The following is a 23,513-nucleotide window of genomic DNA, read 5'->3' on the forward strand; positions in this document are numbered from 1 at the left end:
TTTAAGGGGGCTCCCATACAACAAACGTGATTGCTTGGCCGTTTTTTGCTTGATATTAATAACGACAACAGGTAGGCGCTTTAATATTCACAGAATCCTTAGTTGTTTAATCACTTTAAAAATAAATAATTAAATAAAAATAAAATCAATATTTAAGGGGGGCTTCCATACAACAAACTTGTTTTTGCAAAAAAAAAACATTTAATTGAAGCTACTCTTTTCGATCCGATAACTTTTCTTTGATTTATTTTATTTTACATCAGTGATAATGAAAGCGTCTGGAAAGGTTTCCAAATCCTACTCAGGCACAGGTGTGAAACTAAATAAAACCATGTACTTAACAGAATATCTGATTCTGCCCCATCCTGTAAATGGAAAACCCTTTTTTGTGAAAAGGCCTCGTCATCCGCGCAGCTTTTAATAAATTCGCTTATCAAAGTTTCCGTTTACATTTAAATAAAACGACAGACACAATTACTTATCTTGTTATGCTACATTTTTCCTCAAAAAAAATAATCCAGGGACAAATTATTTTTCGTGTTCTTTGACTAATTTGATGGCTTTGAAAGACGATTCGGGATTGGGAAAATAACATTTCGTGATTAAATTGGCTCGAACAGTCTCTAATTACCAGAGCCTGGAATTTTGGTGGCACTTTTGAGCTGTCAAAGTGACTTCTCATTTATCGACTCTACTTACTTACGTAAAATCATATTATTAGAATAAAAATAATAAAAATATAAACCCGTATAAAACCCGTGTGGTGTCGAATTACACCTCTACATTTCTTCCGTGGATGTCGTAAGAGTCGACTGCGGATATAGCTTAAGGTATACCGAAGCCGACAGGCTAGCAACCTGTCACTATTGTACCGTTTTCGTGAAACGTAAAATCTAAAATTGCTAAAAATGGCTCCGAGGCGGTAACGTTTCGTGTGCTCTGCCCACCCTATTTGGGAATACAGGCGTGATGTTTGTGTAGACTTTAAATTAGATTTGTCATAAACTTGTCGTAAACTTATCATGTTATGTAGGTACTGCTTATTTAAGCCGAAGACCGCTGATTAGTAGTTCTATAGAAACATGCACGTTATGTCACTATGTCACTATATCGTTGGTAATTATTGTTGCAATTCCCTTCGAGTACTACTTTTAATTAAAAATGCCTCGGTTATAAAAGTACCCAGAATTGACTTATTAAAGACCAAGATTCCTTTAAGGCCAATAAGGCCGCCTATTATTTACATCAACTATTAATCTTTTTTAATATGTAGTGTATCGATATATGAATATCGGAAGTCGACAAGTTACACGTCACTACGACAGGTCAACAGTGCCACCAAAATTCCGGGCTCTGCTAATTACGTTAGTGCCTCAAATCAGGCTCTTCAGTAACTTTCCCAACTGTTTTTCTCTGTTCAGGGCCGTAGGGATTTGAACAGAAGTTACGAGTTTATTTAAACACATTAAAATCATTAACTTCTCAGGAAATTGACAACTTTGGTGTTAAGTACTTCGAGTTTCATCGAGGCCAAGTAGAGTAGTTTGAATTTACGTAAATTGTATTTCACATGTTTATTTTGGTGTGGTCAGTGATCCAAGCAAGAACCCCATGTGCCATGGGAATGTACTGTACTGAATGACATCTTTAAGTTTGGTCTTATTTTTGATCCAACTTAAACAAAATGGAGGAAGGAGCGCCGTTGTATCCCGTGACCTCGATATGAAGGAGTCCGAATATACATTGTGGCTGGTTATATAGAAACATTGCGGGCTGCAGGCGACTCCTACGGGAGGAAGTAAGCTAAGCACTTACCTGCAATGTCTTTGTTCTGAAAACACCTTGACCACAACCATGTTTCATTGAATAGGATGCTAAAAAACGATCACGATTCTCACCTCGACTGGAACCACGTCCATATGGGAGTTCAGCAGTATAGTCGGCAGCTCCGGCTTCAGGCCCTCCCAAGTCATCACCAAGAGTGGCAGGTCGCCAGGCAAGGTGTGAGTCTCTGCAGCCAGACCTATCTGAGCTGCCATTCCTACGAGGAACTCGAGGCATTTGCCTGGGACATGACGTAAAATTGTTGTTAACGCCCGATCACAAGACTGTTTTTAAGTGGCTCAAAAATGAAAATTGTGGTTATAGAGGGAAAACCTGTTTATACAACCGTACTTCGGTAATTTGGCTAAATGCATTGCTAATAATTGAAACAGCTTTTCAGGTGTAATCGCGCTTAATTTCTGTCGCATTAATTTACGTGCTTATGATATGATGTATCATATCAGCCATAGAAAGACCACTGTTAGAAATTGGCCTCCCTCATAGACCCCCGGTTACTGCTGCTGGAATGCTTGCATCCACCGTGAGCCTGCGGCCTTAACTCGGTCATCCATTCATCTCTTTGGTGGACGTCCTACGGATAGCACAGATAGTGTCTAAACACAACTGTCTAAAATGGTTAATATTCTTTCTCGGAACGAACAGTTCTGAGAACTCTATTCTTGGATCGATATTGCTCTGGGGTATAAATGTCTGCAGAATATATGTATTTAAAATATCGCCTAGCTCACTTCGCATGTGCTGCTTCTTTGGAAAGTGAACCTTGTAGAACATTATATTAAATTGAACATAGAGTGTCGAACAGTGAGCGTTAATGTAGTCCGTTGGACGGTTGTTATTGGGAGAGGGCAGTTGGCTCAACAAAGGATAAGATGTTAGGTATTAAAATGATCTTCCTACGAGTATACGTATCCAAAGCAATGTCTGTCACGGAAAATGAACGTAGAAGAGCTTTGTTGTACGATTGGGAGCAAACGAGTGGGCGGGTCACCTTATAGGAAGCAATCACCGTTGCCTATGGACATTCATAACATAAACTGAGTTACGGATGCGTTGCCGACCCTTTGTGAAAGGAGTCCCAAAGTTTCACCGTGCGTAGAGCTGTAGTGTGTACAGCTGGTATTTTATTATATTTTAGATACAAAGGTTTACATTAAATTTTCCACACACATACAGCTCAGATTAACACAAGGTAGGTTTTACTTTTATCCCGAAAAAAATAATCCCATGGAAATCTTTGCAAAAGCGGGCAACAGAGCGTTTCAACCACTATCAGTTTCCTGTCGTTTATACTGAAGATTTGAGGTAGAACGGAAGGATATAAACGATATAAAACGATATATTACAAATCGTTCAAATTTCTTGCTTACTGTCTCTCATTTCTTCAATATATGCGTCAGGAAACTGATAGCGGTTGAAACTTTCGTAGGACTACCCAGTTGTGTAGAAAGATATACATACCATATTTTATATCTGGGTGAACACATTTTATTTTCAAATAATTTTTCAAATTGATCACCGCTGGGTGATTATTGTAGTCAACACTGCCACCTGACATCATCTATTTAGAACTTTAACGGTCACAAATAACTCCGACCGATGCCTGATAAAAATATATAACGATATTCCTTGTAGGTATAATAATGTAACCACAACTTTAGTGCAGTGTGGAAGAGGAATGTTAGGCGAAATGGAACGTGAAAATGACAATTTACAGGTATAAGGACGTAGTTTAACAAGAAGGATCCAAAGCACTGTCATACAACTCTTTAACTTCGCCTTTTTTGCTACTGAAACTGGATCCAAAATCAAAAAAGGAATTGTTAAGGGGTGGATCCTTTTTGTTAAACGTTACTACGTCCATTATTAACTTTATTTTTAGCATTTTTTTTTAGGATAGGACTCATATTGTTATATTAAAAACTTACTACTTTTTTTTCATTTTAAAATGAATAAATATATTTTTTTTATTATTCGAAACATTGCAATTGCTGACGTGACAGCTGTCATAAGTTCGTTTCTCTCTCGTGTTGCACTATTGTACGTAATAGTACATTTCTGCTCGAAACAATTTAAAAAATTGGCATATTTGATAAAATTACACATATTAGACAAAATTCACGATTATAAGACAATGAACGGTCTGAATATAATTATATATTATATTATTTCGATCTTTTCGGAAGATATTTATTCTATAACTCTCTAATGCGATGTATAGGGTTCCGGAATGGACGTTATAGATAAATAAACATAGGAAATCATAAACTTTTTTATTTTTCATATTATTTTATCTTGCAGTACCTGGGCGATCGAGCTTTGCTCGGAGTTAATTATATTTATTTATGATAAATCTAGTGACATTACAGACTAACTTAACCTAACCATCTGTCAGTAAAGAAACTCTATGTCGATGTATTATAATTTATAAAACAAGCTCTGTTCACAATGTACATATTGTAGATACATTTATTGTAATGAAATTAAATGTACTTCACCCCTAGACAGCAAGTTTTCTGTGTCCTAAATTTAGCTCTGAAGATTACGCAGGCAGAAACTTGATTCCGAAATTATTTTATTCTGGGCCATATTTTTTAATTGTGATCGTGAACGCTAATTTCGCTCGCTCACTGCAAGTCAGGATGGCCGAGCGGTCTAAGGCGCTGCGTTCAGGTCGCAGTCCACTTCTGTGGGCGTGGGTTCGAATCCCACTTCTGACAAATATTGTTTTTAGTTTTTTTAATAACTGCCCTTCATTTTTATTTTTCGAATGTTTTCGAGCATCTCTTGCCTTTTTACTAAATTTACTGTGAAATTACATATTTATTATTATTTCACACTAATTTAATTTTGAGTTTTTTTTTTAGTACCTATCAATTATATAATACCTAATACTCATTTGGCATAGGCGTTTATTGTAAATGTTGTCATGAACTTAATTTTGCAAAAGTAGAAAAAATTAAGAGCAGGCATTTATTTTACCTACCATTTCACCCCTGCTTACTTTTTCGCTAAATAGAAACCACACGTGACGAGTACATTGATAAAGAAAATAAAAATATGAAAATTGATAACTGGAACATAGTTGACAATGTTACAATACATGATATGTTACAATTGAACTAAACTAAATTTACCCAACTATACCATTTTCATACACGCCTACTTAGTGCATCATAAGTATGACGACGAGAGTTGGCCACGCGCGCCAAAGAGTATTATAATATGGCACGCGCTTTGCCCTCTACCAAAGTACATCTGCGTATACGTAGGTATATGTGTCAAAGTCAAAATAGTTATTTGTGTCACAAGAGAGCAAAATGGTGTATTTACGGCGAGGGCGTAAATTGAATCCAATAGATTAGATTCTGCAATAGAATCCTGAGCGTAGCGAGGGATTCTAAAGTTGAATCCTAAGCGTAACGAGGGATTCAAGTGTTAGCGCCCAAGATGAAAATAATTTTGCTCCCGAGTGGCTCATACAACTTTTCACACCGAGCATTAAGAGACTTGAAGAAAAAAAATATCTAAATATTATTAAAGAACAACCATCATATAAAATGGCGTGGCTTTACAATTATCAACTTCAAAAAATGGCATTTGCAATAAAACACTTAGAAAAGCCTTGAACAGAAAAGTTGCACTTTGCTCCCTCTCGTCAGGGAGGAAAAGTTACTTTTCTGAAGGAGAGGTGTGAAAATATCTTAATTCGATTTAGGCTACGAAAAGCAGTTATGAATGCCAAAAAAATGCCTATGGCCTATTGACATCTTCCAAAAAATTATGATGATGGAAATTTCAGTTGCGTAGTCCAACGTTTAGGGTCATACGATAGTTTCAACCGCCTCATTTTCGTGGTCATATAACAATTTCGATTATTTTTTAGACGTCCTGTACTTCTACTACATAACTGAAAACTGTAACAGAATCTTCTACCACGTCAACAAAAATGTGCCCACGAAAATCATATGAATAAACGCTTGAATAACGCCCTTTAACGCTTGTGTGCATCTTGTTTACGAGCACTGATTCGATGGCTACATAACAGTTAATTTGACGTCAATTGAGTCGGCCATGCAGTTAACGTCAAAATGTCCGGCCCATTGCGCCTACCTGAATTCAGGTGTAGAGCTAGTATAGAATAGTAGGCTACCATAGAGAGATCTCTCTCTAGGCATGGGAACCGAAGTCCGACAGAAGAGCCGTAGGAAGTTGCATATTGCGTCCGAGTTGAGAAAACTTCGATGGCGAGATGCAGAATGTTGGAGTTTCTATATTTTGCTGGGTGACAATATTTACCGGCCAGTATAATACCGATGAAAAACTTTAACTAGAGGCACGAAGACTACCCAATATTAGGATACGTGCTTTCGTGAACGTTTCGTGATTTACGTGGCCCACGTAACATGCCGTATTGGACTAATGAGCCACGCGAACCGAACTTATGTCTCATGTGCTGTGTCTCAATTAGCTTACTAATAATATATATTAATCGTCACCTGCAAGGAATATCATCGTAACTCACTTTTTGACAATTTTGAGTTAGGTACAATCATGATTTTGCAAGAAATAAAATTATCTTTTTTTATCTCAATTCCTTTGCGGTTACTTATTTAATAATTACTCTCTTTCTCTACTATCGATTCTGAACAAAGTACTTTCATGTTTCCAGTTAAATAACGACATGTATAATCTTATCGACTAATTCAACTTTTTAATAACGTAGGTGGTGCGAGCATTTCAATCGCCTCAATTTTCGTGGTCTCATTTTGTTTTGAATGGGCTGTAGAATTTGATGACGTTTTCATTTATTTTTAGACGGCATAGGTACATACTAGATAACCTGGAAACTGAATACAGATAAGCCGTAGTTTTGTAGCATTCAAGGATTTTTTTTCATGTCATTATGATTCGACAATACATCAGAGTTGTGCGCGAAATGCCTGGCCAGGCTGGCATTTGGGATTCATAAGTAAAATGCAGTTACTGAATGCTATTTAGGTTAATGCTCCTGTATTTTATTTCCATTCCATCCATCCCAGCCTATATACGTCCCACTGCTGGGCACAGGCCTCCTCTCAGAACAAGAGGGCTTGGGCCATAGTTCCCACGCAGCGGGTGCAGGTTTCCTCACGATGTTTTCCTTCACCGTAAAGCGCTCATTTTATTTATTCACTGGGAATTCTGTTTCTGTTTTGTCGGTGAGTCGTGAGTTGATTATTAAAAGAGGTAAATACATAGATAATGTCATTACTTAAAGGTGAAAAACTTGGGTAAATTACCTATTATATGTAGTAGTACATATGCGTACCTAAGTATATAGGTAGATAAGTGGAAGTTCCCAATTCTGTGCACTACTACTACATCATCATCATCATCCCAGCCTATATACAGCCCACAGCTGGGCACAGGCCTCCTCTCAGAATGAAAGGGCTTGGGCTGTAGTTCCCACGCGAGCCCAGTGCGGATTGGGAACTTCACACATAACAATGAAGACTATACTACTGCACTACTATATAAAACAGGACATTTATTTAAGTTTTTCACCTAAAGCATGCCGAAATAAAGCCGTACGACCATGGGTCTTTGGTCTCTTAGTCGCTCTCGAAAAGTAGACAATACGCGTGTGCTAGACAGCTATGTACAGTCACCATCATTATTAATACCTGCCACAGCGGAGCGTGCAAAAATATCTGACACGTCCTTCCGGCCCTAGAAATAGTGTCGTATCAGATATTTGTGCACGCTTGTTGTATCAGATATTGGTGCTGGTGATGGTGACTGTACTACGTCTAATCTAGTTTATGGTGTCAATTATGAGATGTGACGTGTACAAATGTAGGTAGGTAAGTATATGTGGACCAATGAATATGTTTGATTCCACGTCTCTGGAATGGTGGAAAAGTGCACTTATGCTAGTCTAGCAGCTAGACGGTCATTAAAAAAGGCGTTTCCAAACGAATTGACGGAGCTGACCAACCTATAACGTACTTCCGGTTGTCCTAGAAACTTGTAATTTGGCATAAAGGTAGATCTTATAGCACAACCAAGAAGAACATTCTGAACATCTTATTTCTTATGTCTGCCTATTTCAGTTACCATCTAAATGACCCCACACTGCGTACCGTAGATATAAAAAACCCACAGCTTATACATTTTTCTTCATATATTTAAAATGGCAACTTGCCTTTCCCGCGTCTCTGTTCATTCCTCTCCCTTTTCTTCTGAAAAAATCATAAAAAGCAGCTCTGATTACTATGATTGATTACAATATACAAGGTGGGCCCTGTAAAAGGAGCAAAAAATTACACCACAGCTTCCACTCTTCATCTTGAGCTAATTTAGTTCTGCAACTTTTGAAAATAACTTGTATTATGATTTTTATTATAGTTTAAAGTTTAATTGAACAAGCAATGTATTGTGAAATGCGGCATTTTGTTACGTGACAGGCGATGTCATTTAGGCTACTGGATGCCGTACATTGAAAATACCATTTCATTTGTTTGGAATAAACTTATTGATAAAATTACTTCATTTTTGAAAGTTGCAGAACAAAAGTCGTTCCATTTGAGTAGTAGAACCTGTGTTTTAATTTTTTTGCTCCTGTTACAGGGCCCACCCGGTATGTATACACCGTGGGTTTTAATAACCCGAAAGATTTAAACCAACGATTCTAGAGCCTTATTAGAGTATAGAATGTGGTATAACATATAGTCCAAAAACCCTTAATTTAAGAGATATTAAAAATCTCAAGTCTAACACACCCTAAAGGTGTGACGTAACCAACTACTACTTTTATATGCAGAAGCACTAACTGCATAGTTTTTAGCCAGTTTCTATTCATTAAGTTTGGTATCTAAATACAAAAAGGTTTCACTACCTACCGAGAGTATTTTCATCGTGATAAGGATGGGGACTTGCAGTTGAAAGACAGCGTAGTATTCTAAGCTGAATAATTACGAGTATGATATCTTTATTTTTTCTTTGTCATAAGTAGCTTTCCTCTCTTATCGCTAAGACTAGACTTTAGTTTTGTTCTGTTCACAATCGCGAGTGCAAACTATTTAGATACCTTCCCTGACAACTGGCCGATAGTTTGAAATTGATGTCACTAAAATGACATATTTCAAGTTATTGCGGATTGTCACGCAAGATAAAATCACGTTGCAAATTTTATTAACTGTAATAAATAATATTCGCCATGCCGCATTATTCTCCCGCTCATTTAGCGGATATTCACTTTATTTACGGATTTTGCAATGGAAACTCGCTCCAGGCAGTCATCGAATACCGAAGAAGATTCCCGGCTCGTCGCGTACCTACTGCAACTACCGCACCATTCGACTTTCTCGGATGTCCATAGACAGTTTCTGGATTGGCCGCGGAAGCAACGTTATAGCCTGGCCCGCTCGGTCACCCGACCTAACTCCATTAGATTTTTTTTTATCGGGGACTTTGAAAGATAAGGTTTACTCAAAACCAGTAAACTCGCGAGAAGAATTGTTGATAAGGATTCGAACAGCTTCAGAGGAAATAAAAAACAGTTTTGTAAATGTAAATAATGAAATCCGTTTAAGAATAAATAATATGGTTTAGTATAAGTAGTTGTTTATTTTATTTTACTCAGTATAAATTAACACAACGAGAATTTAAAATATGGACTGATTAGCATGATCCCTTTTATAACAAAGTAATCATCCCTTTCCAGCTATTAGTATGAGATGAAACAATGAGGTATTTATGTTTTTTATGGAATAGGGGACAAACGAGCAAACGGATCGCCTGATGGTAAGCGATTCTTCCATGGACACCTGCAACACCAGAAGGGTCAAAAGTGCGTTGCCGGCCTTTAAGGTAGGAGTACAGTTCATTCCAGAGTTTTGCTGTGCGAGGCAGGAAATTTCTGGAAAAACGCACAGTAGAGGACTGCCAACCATCTTAATTCTAAATAGTGAGGATGGAAGTGTTATCGCGTAGGGCGGTGGCGGAAGGATGCGGCAGGGTTCAACCCGAACAACTCCTCGGAGCTCTCCCCGTTGTAGATGCGATAGAGGATGCACAGTGAAGCTAATATCTCTACGCAGCGCCAAGGAATCGAGTCGATCAGAAATTCATTGGCAGCCACTCTCCGTTGTATGCCGTCCAGAGGGAGAAGCTGGTACTGGGGAGCCGCTGCCTACAGATGAGAGCAGTATTTCATATGTGGGCGCACCTGCGCCTTATAAAGCTGGAGGCGGTGGGGCGGAGTGAAATACTGTCTCGGTCTATTGAGCACCCCGAGCTTCTTCGAGGCTAATTTAGCCTTACCCTCTAAATGGCCGCGGGATTGGACTTCGCTCGAGATGTCAACACCAAGGATTCCGATACTGACTTTGGTAGTTAGGGGAGTGCTCTCGAAAAGAGGTGATGCAACGTTTTCCCCAGAAATATTGGCGCGGCCGGTGTAAGAGGCAAGTCTTCTTTCGGGTATAATCATGGTTTATGGCTTTGGTTGGTATTTTATTGGTGCCAATAAATTTAAATAATTTCAACGCAACCATGCTAGACCTGTAGCTTGACAATTCTTGTCTTGGACATAATTTGCAAGTCACTGCATTCGTCGTGCGTCGTATAATATCGGAGTGATTCGTGAAGTGTCATGTTCGCTCTCTGTTTCTAAATGTAAAGATTTGTTCACAAAGAAGCGGTCAATTAATTTGATTTATTTTGTACTGAAATAGTAGTTTAATTAAAACACATTATTGGACCCATGTTGATATAACATTATTTACTCGTATTATCGTCAGGAATACACTGTTAAAATATTTCGGGTTATTAAAACTCACGGTGTATTTTGCTTTTCACTTGCGACTTTTAGAACCATTGCAACTTTTAGCCCCATCTAGTGATCTCCAGCTACTACTAACATAAATCGTCTGAAACCAACTTCAGACAAGTTTCCAAGTTAATTTCTCGCCCTTTGTATAGATGGCGCCAAAACACTGGGAAGTGATTTCCTTCGGTCATGCTACCCTTTACAAAATTGCAGTAGATGGCGTGGATGTCACTTTTGCAGTTCAAGGCTAATTTTGGATTTATATCTACTACAGATTGGCTATTATGCATTCATCATCATCATCATCGTCATCATATTAGCCGTAGGACGCAGTCCAGTTGCTTCAGTTGAAAACTGCCTGCATTCTCCGTGAACACGCGGCTTTAACAAGGTCATCCGTACATCTATCATTATCAAGCTGAATAAAGGTGGAGGCTTTTACTTAGAACTGACGTATTCTTCAAGATATGGTCATGTCTTGTCTTGTCATAACTCTTTTTTGGCGAATTTCCGAAGAAATAAAAAAAAAACATTTCTTCGCCACCCATGCGAATACCCTAATATTGATTTTGCTAGAAACTTTTTTAAGATCACATCCGTATTAACGGAAATAGCTCGCTCTGGTGTCACAAATAGACATACAATTGTATCTCGTTGACCTTTGGACTAGAAATATTTCTGAACTTGAAAGTTTATGAATGCCATCTATTTTGAGATGCGGATATGTTGACAAGTACAAAAATAATAATAACAATAATGGAAATAAAATTTCGGATAAATAAAATACAAGAAAATAAAATGGCATAAATGAAAATAACTAAGTTTTTTATTTATTTCGTAAACACACTTTATATTAGTTAATAAGTACAGCAATGACAAAATATTTTCTCTTTGCACTTGTAATATTTTAACAAAAAACAAAAGAACCACATCTTAACTATATTTTATAGCATTACAGTAAAGTTGATACTAATGCAGCAGGGCATGCTCGAAGTTCGTGTCGTGCGGTCCCTCTGACGCTTATACTATTTAATACGATACGAACTTCGAATTTTGTAGTAGCCTACTGATGTATTTATAAAATCATAAGAAAATCCCACTCAAAATAATAAGACTAATAAGTTTATTAAAATTAAATTAAGTTGATAACTCTACATTTAAAATTTAGATTATAATTGACCAACAAATTATATTAAATCAATAAATAAAAAGTTTTATTATGATCGCTACGCTAGCCTTAATCTTTTACAAAACCTCCTCATTTTCGTGGTCACATTTTTTATGAATGGGCTGTGGAATTTGATGTCATTTTCGAATATATTTGACACGTCTTGTACTTCACTAGATAGCCAGGAAACTGTATCAGAACTTTCTACCATCTCAAAAAAATGTGCCCTCGAAAATCATACGGAATAAAGCTAGAAACACACTGACGCCGGAGGAGGAGCGGTGCGGACGCGGTACCGGTTTAATAATCGAGCTACGTGAAAGAGGGCACTATTATGTTAGTGAATGTCATTCTTTACATTTGGACATGAAGGATATGGCATCACTGGTTTCGCTTTCTTACTGTAACACATGATTTTGATCTGTCACTTCTGTCTGAACTTCTTGACTTCTGTGTCCGGTCTGCGTACTATTATTTAAGTACTATATAATTCTAAATCCTCCGTTTTACGTGTTATAAGAATATAATCATCATCCGTTGTACCGAAGCATCAAAGTGAACAAAGCTCCGTGTCTGATACTTTCCATATTTTATTTCTGAGCCCTGCCACACGCCAACTGCCTGGCTTAAGATCCACCTCCTCTACATATTATGTGTGTAAGGAGGCGATCGAGGAGACGAGTGAAACTCACGAATGATGCGTAAATACTGTTTATTAGCATAAATGAATTCTTATTATATAGGTTACATATTGGGAGAGTGTGCGTGTGGCACAGCTCACACTACAGTGTGCCCTCTTTCATGTTAGCTCAAATATTTATTACAATCAATACCGCCTCCGTGCCGCACCCGCACCGCAACGCTCCGCCACCGCTCTCTGCGTGTTACAAGCTTAAACGCTCGAATAATGACCTGCCTGAGCCAATACAAAATTCCACACGCACTCCGACTGTATGTACATTTACATTATACTTGAACAGTCTCCCAACAAAATTAAATAAAATTAGACTTGAAGTGTTCCATCGATAGTCCCTTATTAAGCCGTCAAAACAATTTGCGGAGAGACGCGACTTCGCAAGTAATCGTATTACTGCCAGTTGACGGCCCGGATAAGATGGCCGATTAGAATAGAATGAGGGCTATCGTTTTTTGTCTCACTAGATGGCGCACTGTTGCGTGAGGTTTTTAAGTGTGGCTTTCAGTCTGTTATTACGGGCGTTAAAACAAAGTTTAGATTAAAATCATATTTAATACACTTTAAAACCGTACCATAAAAATATCCAGCAACCGCAGTGTTGCCTAGTCCCGTTTCGTTCAGAAAAAAAGGGAGGACAAAAGTTTCCGAAAGACAAAACTGTCTCAAAACACAGACATTCATTGCCCCGTAACGCATAATTGCCATAATTAATTTCAGTTAATGCAAAATATTCACAAAATTATTCTAATTATAAATAAACCCGCGCAGCTCACCCAAAAACTACGAGATTTGACATTTCGGCGACCTCACGCTACACTAGCGCCTCTAGCGGCGAATTCATTCGCGATAGCCCTCATTCCGTGAAATTATTTTAAGAGCAGTGGGGACTGGGGATACTACGAAATTCGAAAATCGAAGTTCGTATCGTAGCGTCCCTCTCACCCTCGCATGTACTCATAAGACCATCACTGGGAATCGAACCCAGGTCCTCGGTATTCCGTACCGCGTGCTATACCGCTACACCACTGATGGTCAACGGTACCGACACGAATTTCCCTATGCATCTCATATCTCAGCTTGTGTTTCTTACTTAGTCACTTAAGCAGCGACGCTAGCGACATCTATGCCGTAAGCCCTCAAACTTTTTTTTTCGGCATTCCTTTGGAACTAACCGCTCACCCGGACAAGAGATATCGTTTCTAAGCAATCAAATTAAGATTGGTTTTTTGGAATCTTTTTGTATTTTTTATTTCAATTCCAAATTTTTACTTTTACGGTCATCCCGTAAAACCGAAATTGAAAATACAAACTGAAATATAGATGCACAGAAAAAACCAGAAAAATAAGACCATCACTGGGAATCGAACCCAAAAAAAAAAAAAAAAAAAGTTTGAGGGCTTACGGCATAGATGTCGCTAGCGTCGCTGCTTAAGTGACTAAGTAAGAAACACAAGCTGAGATATGAGATGCATAGGGAAATTCGTGTCGGTACCGTTGACCATCAGTGGTGTAGCGGTATAGCACGCGGTACGGAATACCGAGGACCTGGGTTCGATTCCCAGTGATGGTCTTATTTTTCTGGTTTTTTCTGTGCATCTATATTTCAGTTTGTATTTTCAATTAGGTTTCATTTTAGAAAAAATAAAAACAAAGAAAAAAATGTGAAAAAAATATACACCAGGCAAAGACACTGGCCAAATTTATGATGGATAGAGCCACATTTTTTTTAGAACTAACTTGCGTAATTCTTAGTTCAACTCTAATAGTGTCTCGTAAACTTCGATGAGACCGTTCAGAAAAGCATAGACGGTTGACGCAGGACCCAAGAGCTTGTCGAAGAACGGTTTCCAACCCCCGGAACCCACTGCCAGGCGCAGCCGAAACACCATAGAAGCGGCGTAAGTGCGGCTGTACACCGTCCGTGTAAATGGAGCACCACACAACAAGTTCAAGCAATTTAACTGATGCAGACAATACTGAAATTCTTTTAATGGCTGCAGTGTATCATATAAAATGTCCTCGTTATCAACGTCCGAAACTGTTAGATATTCCTCTATGATAGCCGCTGCAATACTGCAGTCGACGTCAGTCACGGTGCTCTTGTCCGTTGTAGAGTCGAGAATTGGTTTGGAGGGGAATGGAGGCTTCGGAAGATTCATGCCTCTTTTTTCACGCACGAGGCTTAAAGTTGTGTATGAGAGCAACACACAAACCGCCTCTGTGCTCGTGTCGACTTGCTTCTTGCGGGAGAAGTAGACCAGGGCTATCATGAGAAGCTGAGCGTCCTCCGGGAGCTTATTCAGGGGTTCCAGGTGCACTAACCGCACTGACTCCTTAAGGAAATGCTGGAATAAGCCGAGTTCGCGCACCTCGCCCCAACCGTTCTCGAACACGCAAATGCTCGCTTCGTACTCCGGCTTCCGAATTGAATATTTCTGAGACACGATCATAGATTCTCTTTCATCATTTATGTCGTATTCAAACATGAAGCCATCGTTTTGGAAATTGGTGAGCAGGTCGTATGCGTACTTTACAATTTCCAATGACAAGAACATCGGGTCAACTAGTACTGGATCTTGAGATACAGGGCTATAGAACTGTTTAAACCGATGGAGGTTGATATAGGTTTTGGGAACGTGGTTAGCGGCGACTCCTTTGGGAAACCATTTGGGGTCGTTGCGAGCCACGGCGACGGTTGCGCGGTCCAGCAAGTAGGCGGCTCCTATCCCACCCGTCTCGCGCCTCCCTATCATTACCTGAGCTTTGTCCACCTCTTCTACAAACTTTTTCATTTCCTCAGCATTTACAAACTGGGAAACAATTTTCAAAGCTTTTTCTATGTCATTTTTTGACAGCCAATACAGCAACCGCGAATTTCTTTGGTACCAAGTTACAGGTGCGTTAATGCGTTCGAAAAATCTCAAGAAGAAGTTTTCAGGAAATATGTTTTCGTCTGTTAGCACTATGAATAAAGCCATTTTTTCCACAGTGTATTTATACTTATCCATGTATTTTTCCAACAAGAAATAGCGGCATTTAATAGTGTTGTCTCTTTCGCTGTATTTGAGCTCATTACTTGGGATGTACTGGACTCCTGAGAAGCAGAATTCGATGTCGTAGCTAATAACAGGGCAGTCAAGTACTTGCGCTAGTTCAATGATGTCTTTTTTGCTCTCGTACTCACATGTTACATAGTGGAACCCCATTTCGTGTACCACCTCCGTCAATATGTCCATCATAAAAATTGGAGAGACATCTCTAACTTTTTCCATGTCCTCTACGTACTGGTGTCCGCCCTTGAAGACGAAATAGCATTTAATGTTAGCTTTCTTGAACATAGCAAGGTATTTCCGCAAGTAATTCGCGAAGCGATGACTCTCGCAGCCAAATTGGGACGGGAGTTGGCTCTCAACGAAGCACCTGCAGAAGAAGTTCATCCCATCAATAACAACAGTGGAGTTTTGAAGAACGATAGGCTCCAACTCGTTCACTTCAATGAACTTACAAAACGTCCTAATTCTCATCTTAACCTGAAATTTAAAAAGAAAAGTTTTTTAATGTTTTGTGGTTAAAACGTGGCACCTGAAAATATTCCAAGTTAGAGCGGTGCATTAAGTCAAGGGAGCGTTTTATTAACCCGCCTCAATTTTTGGTCTGTAGAATTTGATGACATTTTCGATTATTTTTTAGATGTCCGGTACTTCTAATATAACTTGGATACTGTAACAGAATCTTTTACCGTGTCAACAGAGCTGTGCCCACGTTAATAAAACGGAATAAATGCTCAAATAATGACCAAAAGTTGGTTTTATGAAGAAGCTAGCTGGTGCCCGCGGATTCGCCCCCGGTGTAGTTTTTTTTTTTAATTTTCGAAATCTTCTTTTGTAAGAACCTTTTCCTGACGATAGGAAACACAACAAAAAAAGAATTAGCGAAATAGGTCCAGCCGTTTACGCGTGATGCCGTGACCAAGGGAAATAGGGATTCATTTTTAGGGTGCCGGAGCTAAAATGGCAAAAACTTATACTTTCGTCAATATACTTATAGTTATACTTATAGTTTCGTCAAGTCCGTCACTGTTTGTCTGTCCGTCCGTCCGTATGTCACAGGCATTTTACTCAAAAACTACAAAATGTATATCAATGAAATTTGGAGTACAGGTGTCTTATCAAAGCCGCTATTTAGTTTTGTAGTTAAATTACAAAAATAAATATTTATAGGGGGGGCACTCCATACACGTAATAGAAATTGTTTTTTTTTTTAACTCGCATCAACGTGTTGCACATAGTTTGACAGCTCTTTTCAAAAGATAGTAAGGTTTCTCAAAAACTTTTTTGATTAAGTGAAGATTTCCGGAAATAATCGCTCCCAAAGTAGCAAAAATTGTGTCCCCCTTATCTTGTAAACCGTTTGCCCAAAAATACGCAAAAAATATGGAAAGGTAACGCTTAATAAATACTTTCAACGAATATTGGTTTCAACATGATCGGATATACCGTTTTTGAGTTATTGCCGAAAAACTGCGCTTCTCAACAAAAGGACGTAAGTGCTGAAGATACGCTCTTTTTTGGTAATAAATTTTTAGACTATATTAAGTGTTTTAGTTGCGGTATAACGCACTTAATATTACTTGATTTTTTTCGTAATGGCTACGGAACCCTATCTTGGGCGTGTCCGACATGCTCTTGGCCGGTTTTATTATATATTAAGAAGATTATACACTGCTTTTCACTTCGGTCTCGAGCAAAATTAAAGAATATAATAAAATAAATGTTCATGTACTAACTTTTATTTTTTATGCATTGCTATATTTCTACAAAGGGTTATTTGTTACTATTCAAATCATGATTTCTTGACAGGTACAGTCAACGTCATAAATAAGTGATCACTTTTGTACTTTAACGTCATGTTTGAAAAGCCATACGAAATTGTGTAACGACTGAAAGCGACAAGGTACAGAAACGATCACTTATTTATGACGTTGACTGTACAATCATTTAATGACATTTTGACCTAGTGACTTATTAAGATATAACTTAATTCAATTCTATTTCATTAATTAATTTTTGTTATTTCATTTAAGTATATATATATGATTTTTATTTCAATTTAATAATGATCTCTTTTGTAAAATTTAATCTGATGTTTTGTTATTTTTATCTTCTCTCACTCTCTAATTTAATTTACTTTGTACGCCGATTGGCAAAGCATGGTAAGACTATAATATCGTTTCTTTTATCACTGTATTGTACCTATACAGTTATGTTTCACAAAAAAAAATAGTGACTTTATATTCTTAAAACTATATTTTTTAATTTATTTAACTAAATGCTTATATTTGTAATAATAAAATTGTTTTTTTCTATTTTAGTCCATAGGTATTTCTTGTTTATATTTTGAAAAAAAAAAAAAGCAAAGGTACCTGCTTAGTTACATATTTATGCTAACCTAAATTCTGAAACCCAGGGAAATTCATTACCAAAATTACATCAAGTCCTCCTCCATACTATTCAAGTCCCTCCGAACTCAAAGTTCAAGTAAATAAGCATTGGAATTTGCGACCCCAGAATTCACTTACTTCGGTTCTTCTGCGACTCTCGGTGCAATCTCATATAAAAAAAATACTTGAAAAATACTTACAGTGTTGTAAAGCCGTTCTATCTGTCTAAAGTTGCTAAAATGTTAATATTTACTTAGCGTTTCAAGAAACTTTCGCAATCAGCTCACAAATAACAAGTGGCAATGCAATCGATGTAATTTGTAATCGCTGCAAGAACGAAGATAACTCACTCAACAAGCGTTATCTATAGATAGAGGCAAATACGTTCCATTTTAAGCACGTCTCCAGTCTAAGGCGGTTTTATGTAATTAAAAAAAAATCTCTATTAGCGTATTATGTTAACTGAATTTAGAAACTAAGATTTAAAACTTGCGAAATGACTATTGTGTCAGCACTAGCTACCCGTTTTTTTTTGTAACTGCGTTTTTCATTGAACGCTAGACAGGTGTGAAGAACGTGATATCTGAAACGGAACGCAGCTGTATTACTAGTAGTATCTTGGGATTGTTCGGGGATTCACCAATAATATTACAATGAATAATGACTCATTCAAGGTTTTAAGGTCAATTCAAGGTTTGTATTTGGAAATAGAACAAAATTCAGTAGATTAATTTTGTTATTTATTATTGTTATCCTAATCCTACTAATATTATAAATGCGAAAGTTTGTGAGTGAGTGAGTATGTTTGTTACTTCTTCACGCTGAAACGGCTGGACAGATTTGTATGAAATTTAGCAAAAAGTTTGTTTATAACCTGGATTAAAACATAAAATACTTTTTATCACGATATTCCCACGGGATAGGGATAAAATCTTGAAATAACAACCGCTGGGCTTAGAGTCATGAAATTTGGTATGTAAGTTGCTGGACATCTAGAATAACACATAGGCTAATTTTTATCGCGACATTCCCACGGGATCACGATAATCTCGTAATCTCAACCGCTGGGTTCAGAGCCATCAAATTTGACACAGTTGTTTTAGTGCAATGCAACGTCACTGAAGACCACGATTTAAGTTTTCGAAAATAAATGCAATCCTCTAAGTAAAAATGAAAAAATATTTTTGGGAGTTTCAGTTATTCAATTAATATCTTGTATCGAAAATGAATGAAAATGAAAAGATTGATTCGGGACACACATATAAATAATAGATACAGAACAAAAACATAATAATAATAAAGTGAAATAAAATAAAATGAGAATACGAAATACTTACAAAAAATAAAATTAAATATATATATATATGGCTCCTTTGGTGGAGCCAGCCCTGGTCTTCCGGCGAGACCATTTTAGACGGTCACCGTGTCGTGTCGTGCAACACGGCTCTACGCGTTACGCTGAACGGAGCCGTTGTGCCCGAGTCGGGCAGCGCCGTCTGGCGGCGAACAGCCGACTGAAATATACAGAAGAGAATAATACCACTACGTCAACCAATGAGGGCTATCGCGTATGAATTCGCCACTAGAGGCGCTAGTGTAGCGTGAGGTCTCCGAAATGTCAAATCTCATAGTTTTTGGGTGAGCTACGCGGGTTTATTTATAATTAGAATAATTTAGCTAATATTTTGCAATATCTGGAATTAATTAAGGCAAATATGCGTTCCGGGGCAATGAATGTCTGTGTTTTGAGACAGTTTTGTCTTTCGGAAACCTTTGTCCTCCCTTTTTTCCGAACAAAACGGGGACTATGCAACACTGTGGCATGCTCGATATTTTTATGGTACGGTTTTAAGGTGTATTTAACATGATTTTAATCTAAACTTTGTTTTCACGCCCATAATAACAGACTTTTAAAGCCATAATTAAAAACCTCACGCAACAGTGCGCCATCTAGTGAGACAAAAAACGATAGCCCTCATTATGCAAGGCCATGTGCACAACCAACATGGCTGCCTGCCCTGAGTTATTCGATTACATTACAATAAACAATCACATTTTAAACACAAGATAAAATTGAAACAAAACATTTAAACAACAAAAAAAAATAGAATACAAGGTGTGAATATTGTGTGCTGTATACAAGTAAAAAGTTGTATTGGTACCTACACCGACTATCTCTAAAGTCCTTGAAACCTCAAAATCTAGCGCTGGTCTGTCTGTATTCTGTATTGTCGTGACTCCTCCAGCATCTCTAGAGGGCGATAAAGTCGTATCATAAAACTACCATGATAGCTGCCCTGACGACCTTTCATCTCAACACAGGAACACTGTTTCATTTTATTAAATAAGTTGTATCTCGGGCTTGTTTACGTGGAAAATCGTTATTTCTTTTCATCAATAATTTGTAGCTTCCAACAATACCCGGCTTATACCTACGGGGTGTGGCCCGTGACAAGAGTAAAAAATTAAAACATAGACCGTCCTCGTCAAACTGAATAACATTAGTTCAGCGACTTTTAAAAATAATGGAATCTTTGAATTTTTCTTTTCTCATACAAATTAAATACTGCTATCAATGTTCGCCATCCTAGAACTCAACTGACGTCGCCCGTCATGCTACAAACATCAAGCTTTTTGATTTACACAATGCGGATGTAGACAATATCTAATTTTGCTATTTCTGTTTCTTTGGCTGGTTGAAGTATAATTTTGATAGTGTTTTATGTGGCGATTAACCTTAACAGTGAACAGTGATCCCAAAATTCTATATTGCTCTCGTGTCTAACATTTTTTAATGCGCAAATGGTCTCCACGTGATTTCTGGAATTATACTATCAAGTTGCAAAAACTACAATTACCGTACAACGTCCCTCTCAAAGAGAGTTTACCTCAACACCGGAGAAATGGTCCTATTAATTAGGACAGAAACGCCATATTTTAAAAGAGAAGAAGAAGAAGAAGATTTACATTGCTTCTTCGAATAAACTTTACAGTGTAATAAAAAATATATTATTTTTAAAAGTAGCTGAATTAATGTTGTTCAGTTTGAGGAGTATGATCTATGTTTTAATAATTTGCTCATATTACAGGCCACACCCGGTATTCGACTTCGATTATTTACACGCTCTTTCTGGCGTCAGTTCTGGTCAGAGTGACGACAGAATTATCGTGAAACCTTCTCGACTGACGGACTGATGGTCCAGAACCCCAGGCTTGCCAGGCAAGCCTGTTTGAGTTTAATGGAATCGCTGTGTAAAAAACCGGGATACAGCGTGTCGGACACGCCCAAGATAGGGTTCTGTGGCCATTACTAAAAAATCAAGTAATATTTTTCTAAGCATTTCGTACGGAATCTTCCAAGTCTAGGTATATTTTATGGTTTACTGATGTTTCGGCGAATAACATTTGGCAACCTGTTTCATTTCGCAACTTTTCATTTCCCAACTGTTTAATATTTCTGAAACTGTAAATATTTCAGGATTTTTATAAAACTAACCCAACCTAACCCAAAGGGTTCTACACGATGGCCCTGAAATAAATGCTGAAATGTTAACAGTTTTAGAGTTTGCGAAATGAAAAGTTGCGAAATGAAACAGGTTGCCAAAAGTTACGTTGCGAAAAGGCAGTACTCGATATTTTACACCTTAGGCTGCTATTTACTCGTAAACTACTAATAATTCTCAAGCAATCTTATGTCTTAGGCTGTGGCTCCACTGAGGCGGTGACGAGCGGAGCGGAGACGAGGCGTGTAGGGATCGAGCAATCCCTACACGTCTGATGATAATGAGGCGGAGGCGAGATGTGGATTCAACTAATAAGTCCCTACACGTCTCCTCTCCGCTCCGCTCGTCTCCGCCTCAATGGAGCCGCAGCCTTAGCTGTTAGTAGTTTTCCTTATAAATTACTAAAATCCTGATTTTTTCATCGAACAGTTTACAGTTTGGAGGGGGAGGGGGAGGGTCGCTCGGTTTTAATGAAAATTTGCACTTGTTGAATATTTCGCAAACAGACCACTGAATTGAAAAATCGTCGTGGCAACACCTTGATGGTTTTAAAAGACCTATCCAACGATACCCCACACTATAGGGTTAGTTCAGAAAAAAAACACCCCTATTTTACGTGTACGGTAGGTACCTAAAAATAATGTTTTTTTTCCCCCAATTTTTTTCCTACCGCTGTTTGCGTAGTTGCTACATGTATCCGTGAAAAAAATTACAGCTTTCTAGCATTGATAGTCTCAAAGTGAGAAATAAAGTTTTTTTTTAACAAAAACGTAAAACCGAAAAAAAAAATGTAACATTATATTTTTTATTAATAATTAAGCAATTATGTTTTTCCCCTTAAATATCCGGTGTTAAAGCAGCGTTTCCACCAATAATATGCGAGGATGTGTGGCGAGCAATGTGTTTCTCATTAACCAATAGAAACGCTTCATTTACCTCGCCTCGCTCCGCTCAGCTGTTTCCATTCCACCAGAGATGTGCTGTGCGAGGATGTGTAAATGAATCGTTTCTATTGGTTGTATACGCTGCATTAGTGTTAAGCCCACCTCCCCTACATTACTAATTAGTGACTGATACGATGTTATTTTATTTTTTGTTATATAGTACAGTCAACGTAATAAATACGTGATCACTTTTGTACCTTGTCACTTTAACGTCATGTTTGAAAAGCCATACCAAATTGTGTAACGACTGAAAGCAACAAGGTACAGAAATTATCACTTATTTATGACGTTGACTGTACCTACTCGTAATGTAAATAATTTTCACTTATTAACATTCTTTAAATTTCAATACTTACAATAAATTTTCGCTGTTAGACTCTCGGAGTCATATTGCAGCCGTGATGGCCGAGTGGTTTGACCTATGGCCTTTTAAGCAGAGGATCGTGGGTTCAAACCCCGGCTCGCACCTCTGAGTTTTTCGAAATTCATGTGCGGAATTACATTTCAAATTTACCACGAGCTTTACGGTGAAGGAAAACATCGTGAGGAAACCTGCACAAAACTGCGAAGCAATTCAATGGTGTGTGTGAAGTTCCCAATCCGCACTGGGCCCGCGTGGGAACTACTGCCCAAGCCCTCTCATCCTGAGGGGAGGCCTGTGCCCTGCAGTGGGACGTATATAGGCTGAGATGATGATGATGATGATGAGTCATATTGCGAATCTAGCCGTGAGTTTTGGAAACTAATAGTCGCAGTTGAAGTAGTCCAGTAGTAAGTAGTAGTAGTACTCCAGTGTTTTCAAAGACTAGCTATAGAGAAAACTCGAGTCGCTAGACTCACGCTCGATAGTTTACTCGCGCTCGATACGACTTAGGACTCAGTCTTCGAGTTCACCGAGTCCTCTATTAAGTGAGTCGAGTCTATAAAATTAGGACTCCACAACTCGAGTCTTTTACAACACTACATACAACGAACAGTGACAAAACTAGGTCGATATACTGCGGTGATTCCCTCACACCTCACCAGTGTTGCCAGATTAGTGATTTGGAGAATTTTGGAGTTTGATCATGACCTTCTGAAGTACCTAGATGTTAGGTAAGTAAT

General features: G+C 38.1%; 2 protein-coding genes and 1 non-coding gene across 6 annotated transcripts in view; 1 reads left to right on the forward strand and 2 right to left on the reverse strand.

Moving 5' to 3' along the window:
• The window catches only part of LOC141436384 (aminoacylase-1-like), a 71,504-nt gene that overhangs the window by 23,197 nt on the left and 24,794 nt on the right, over positions 1–23,513 (reverse strand). The gene's annotated exons all lie outside the window — the stretch shown is intronic.
• Positions 4,479–4,562, forward strand: TRNAL-CAG (transfer RNA leucine (anticodon CAG)). Its single transcript has one exon. It is a non-coding gene; the product is annotated as a tRNA-Leu (tRNA).
• Positions 11,462–18,302, reverse strand: LOC141436236 (uncharacterized). 4 transcript variants are annotated; one of them, XR_012452281.1, is made up of 4 exons: positions 18,163–18,302; positions 16,028–16,052; positions 12,472–15,942; positions 11,462–12,154 (listed from the first exon to the last, which is right to left on the reverse strand). XR_012452281.1 is itself a non-coding variant. In XM_074099131.1 (2 exons), the coding sequence occupies exon 2, from the start codon at positions 16,044–16,046 to the stop codon at positions 14,271–14,273; it is 1,776 nt and encodes a 591-aa protein (XP_073955232.1). In that variant the 5' UTR covers positions 16,047–16,052; positions 18,163–18,302; the 3' UTR covers positions 11,462–14,270. The 4 variants fall into 4 exon arrangements, 1 of the variants encoding a protein (XP_073955232.1); XR_012452280.1 differs by lacking the exon at positions 16,028–16,052; XR_012452279.1 differs by having other exon boundaries at positions 12,472–16,052.

Source organism: Choristoneura fumiferana, chromosome 16, assembly GCF_025370935.1.
Source record: "Choristoneura fumiferana chromosome 16, NRCan_CFum_1, whole genome shotgun sequence".
In the NCBI taxonomy this organism is placed as follows: domain Eukaryota; kingdom Metazoa; phylum Arthropoda; class Insecta; order Lepidoptera; family Tortricidae; genus Choristoneura; species Choristoneura fumiferana.

Bases quoted from the DNA above. Each gene is read 5' to 3' on its own strand.
- LOC141436236 (XM_074099131.1), bottom strand. From the start codon at position 16,046: ATGAGAATTAGGACGTTTTGTAAGTTCATTGAAGTGAACGAGTTGGAG.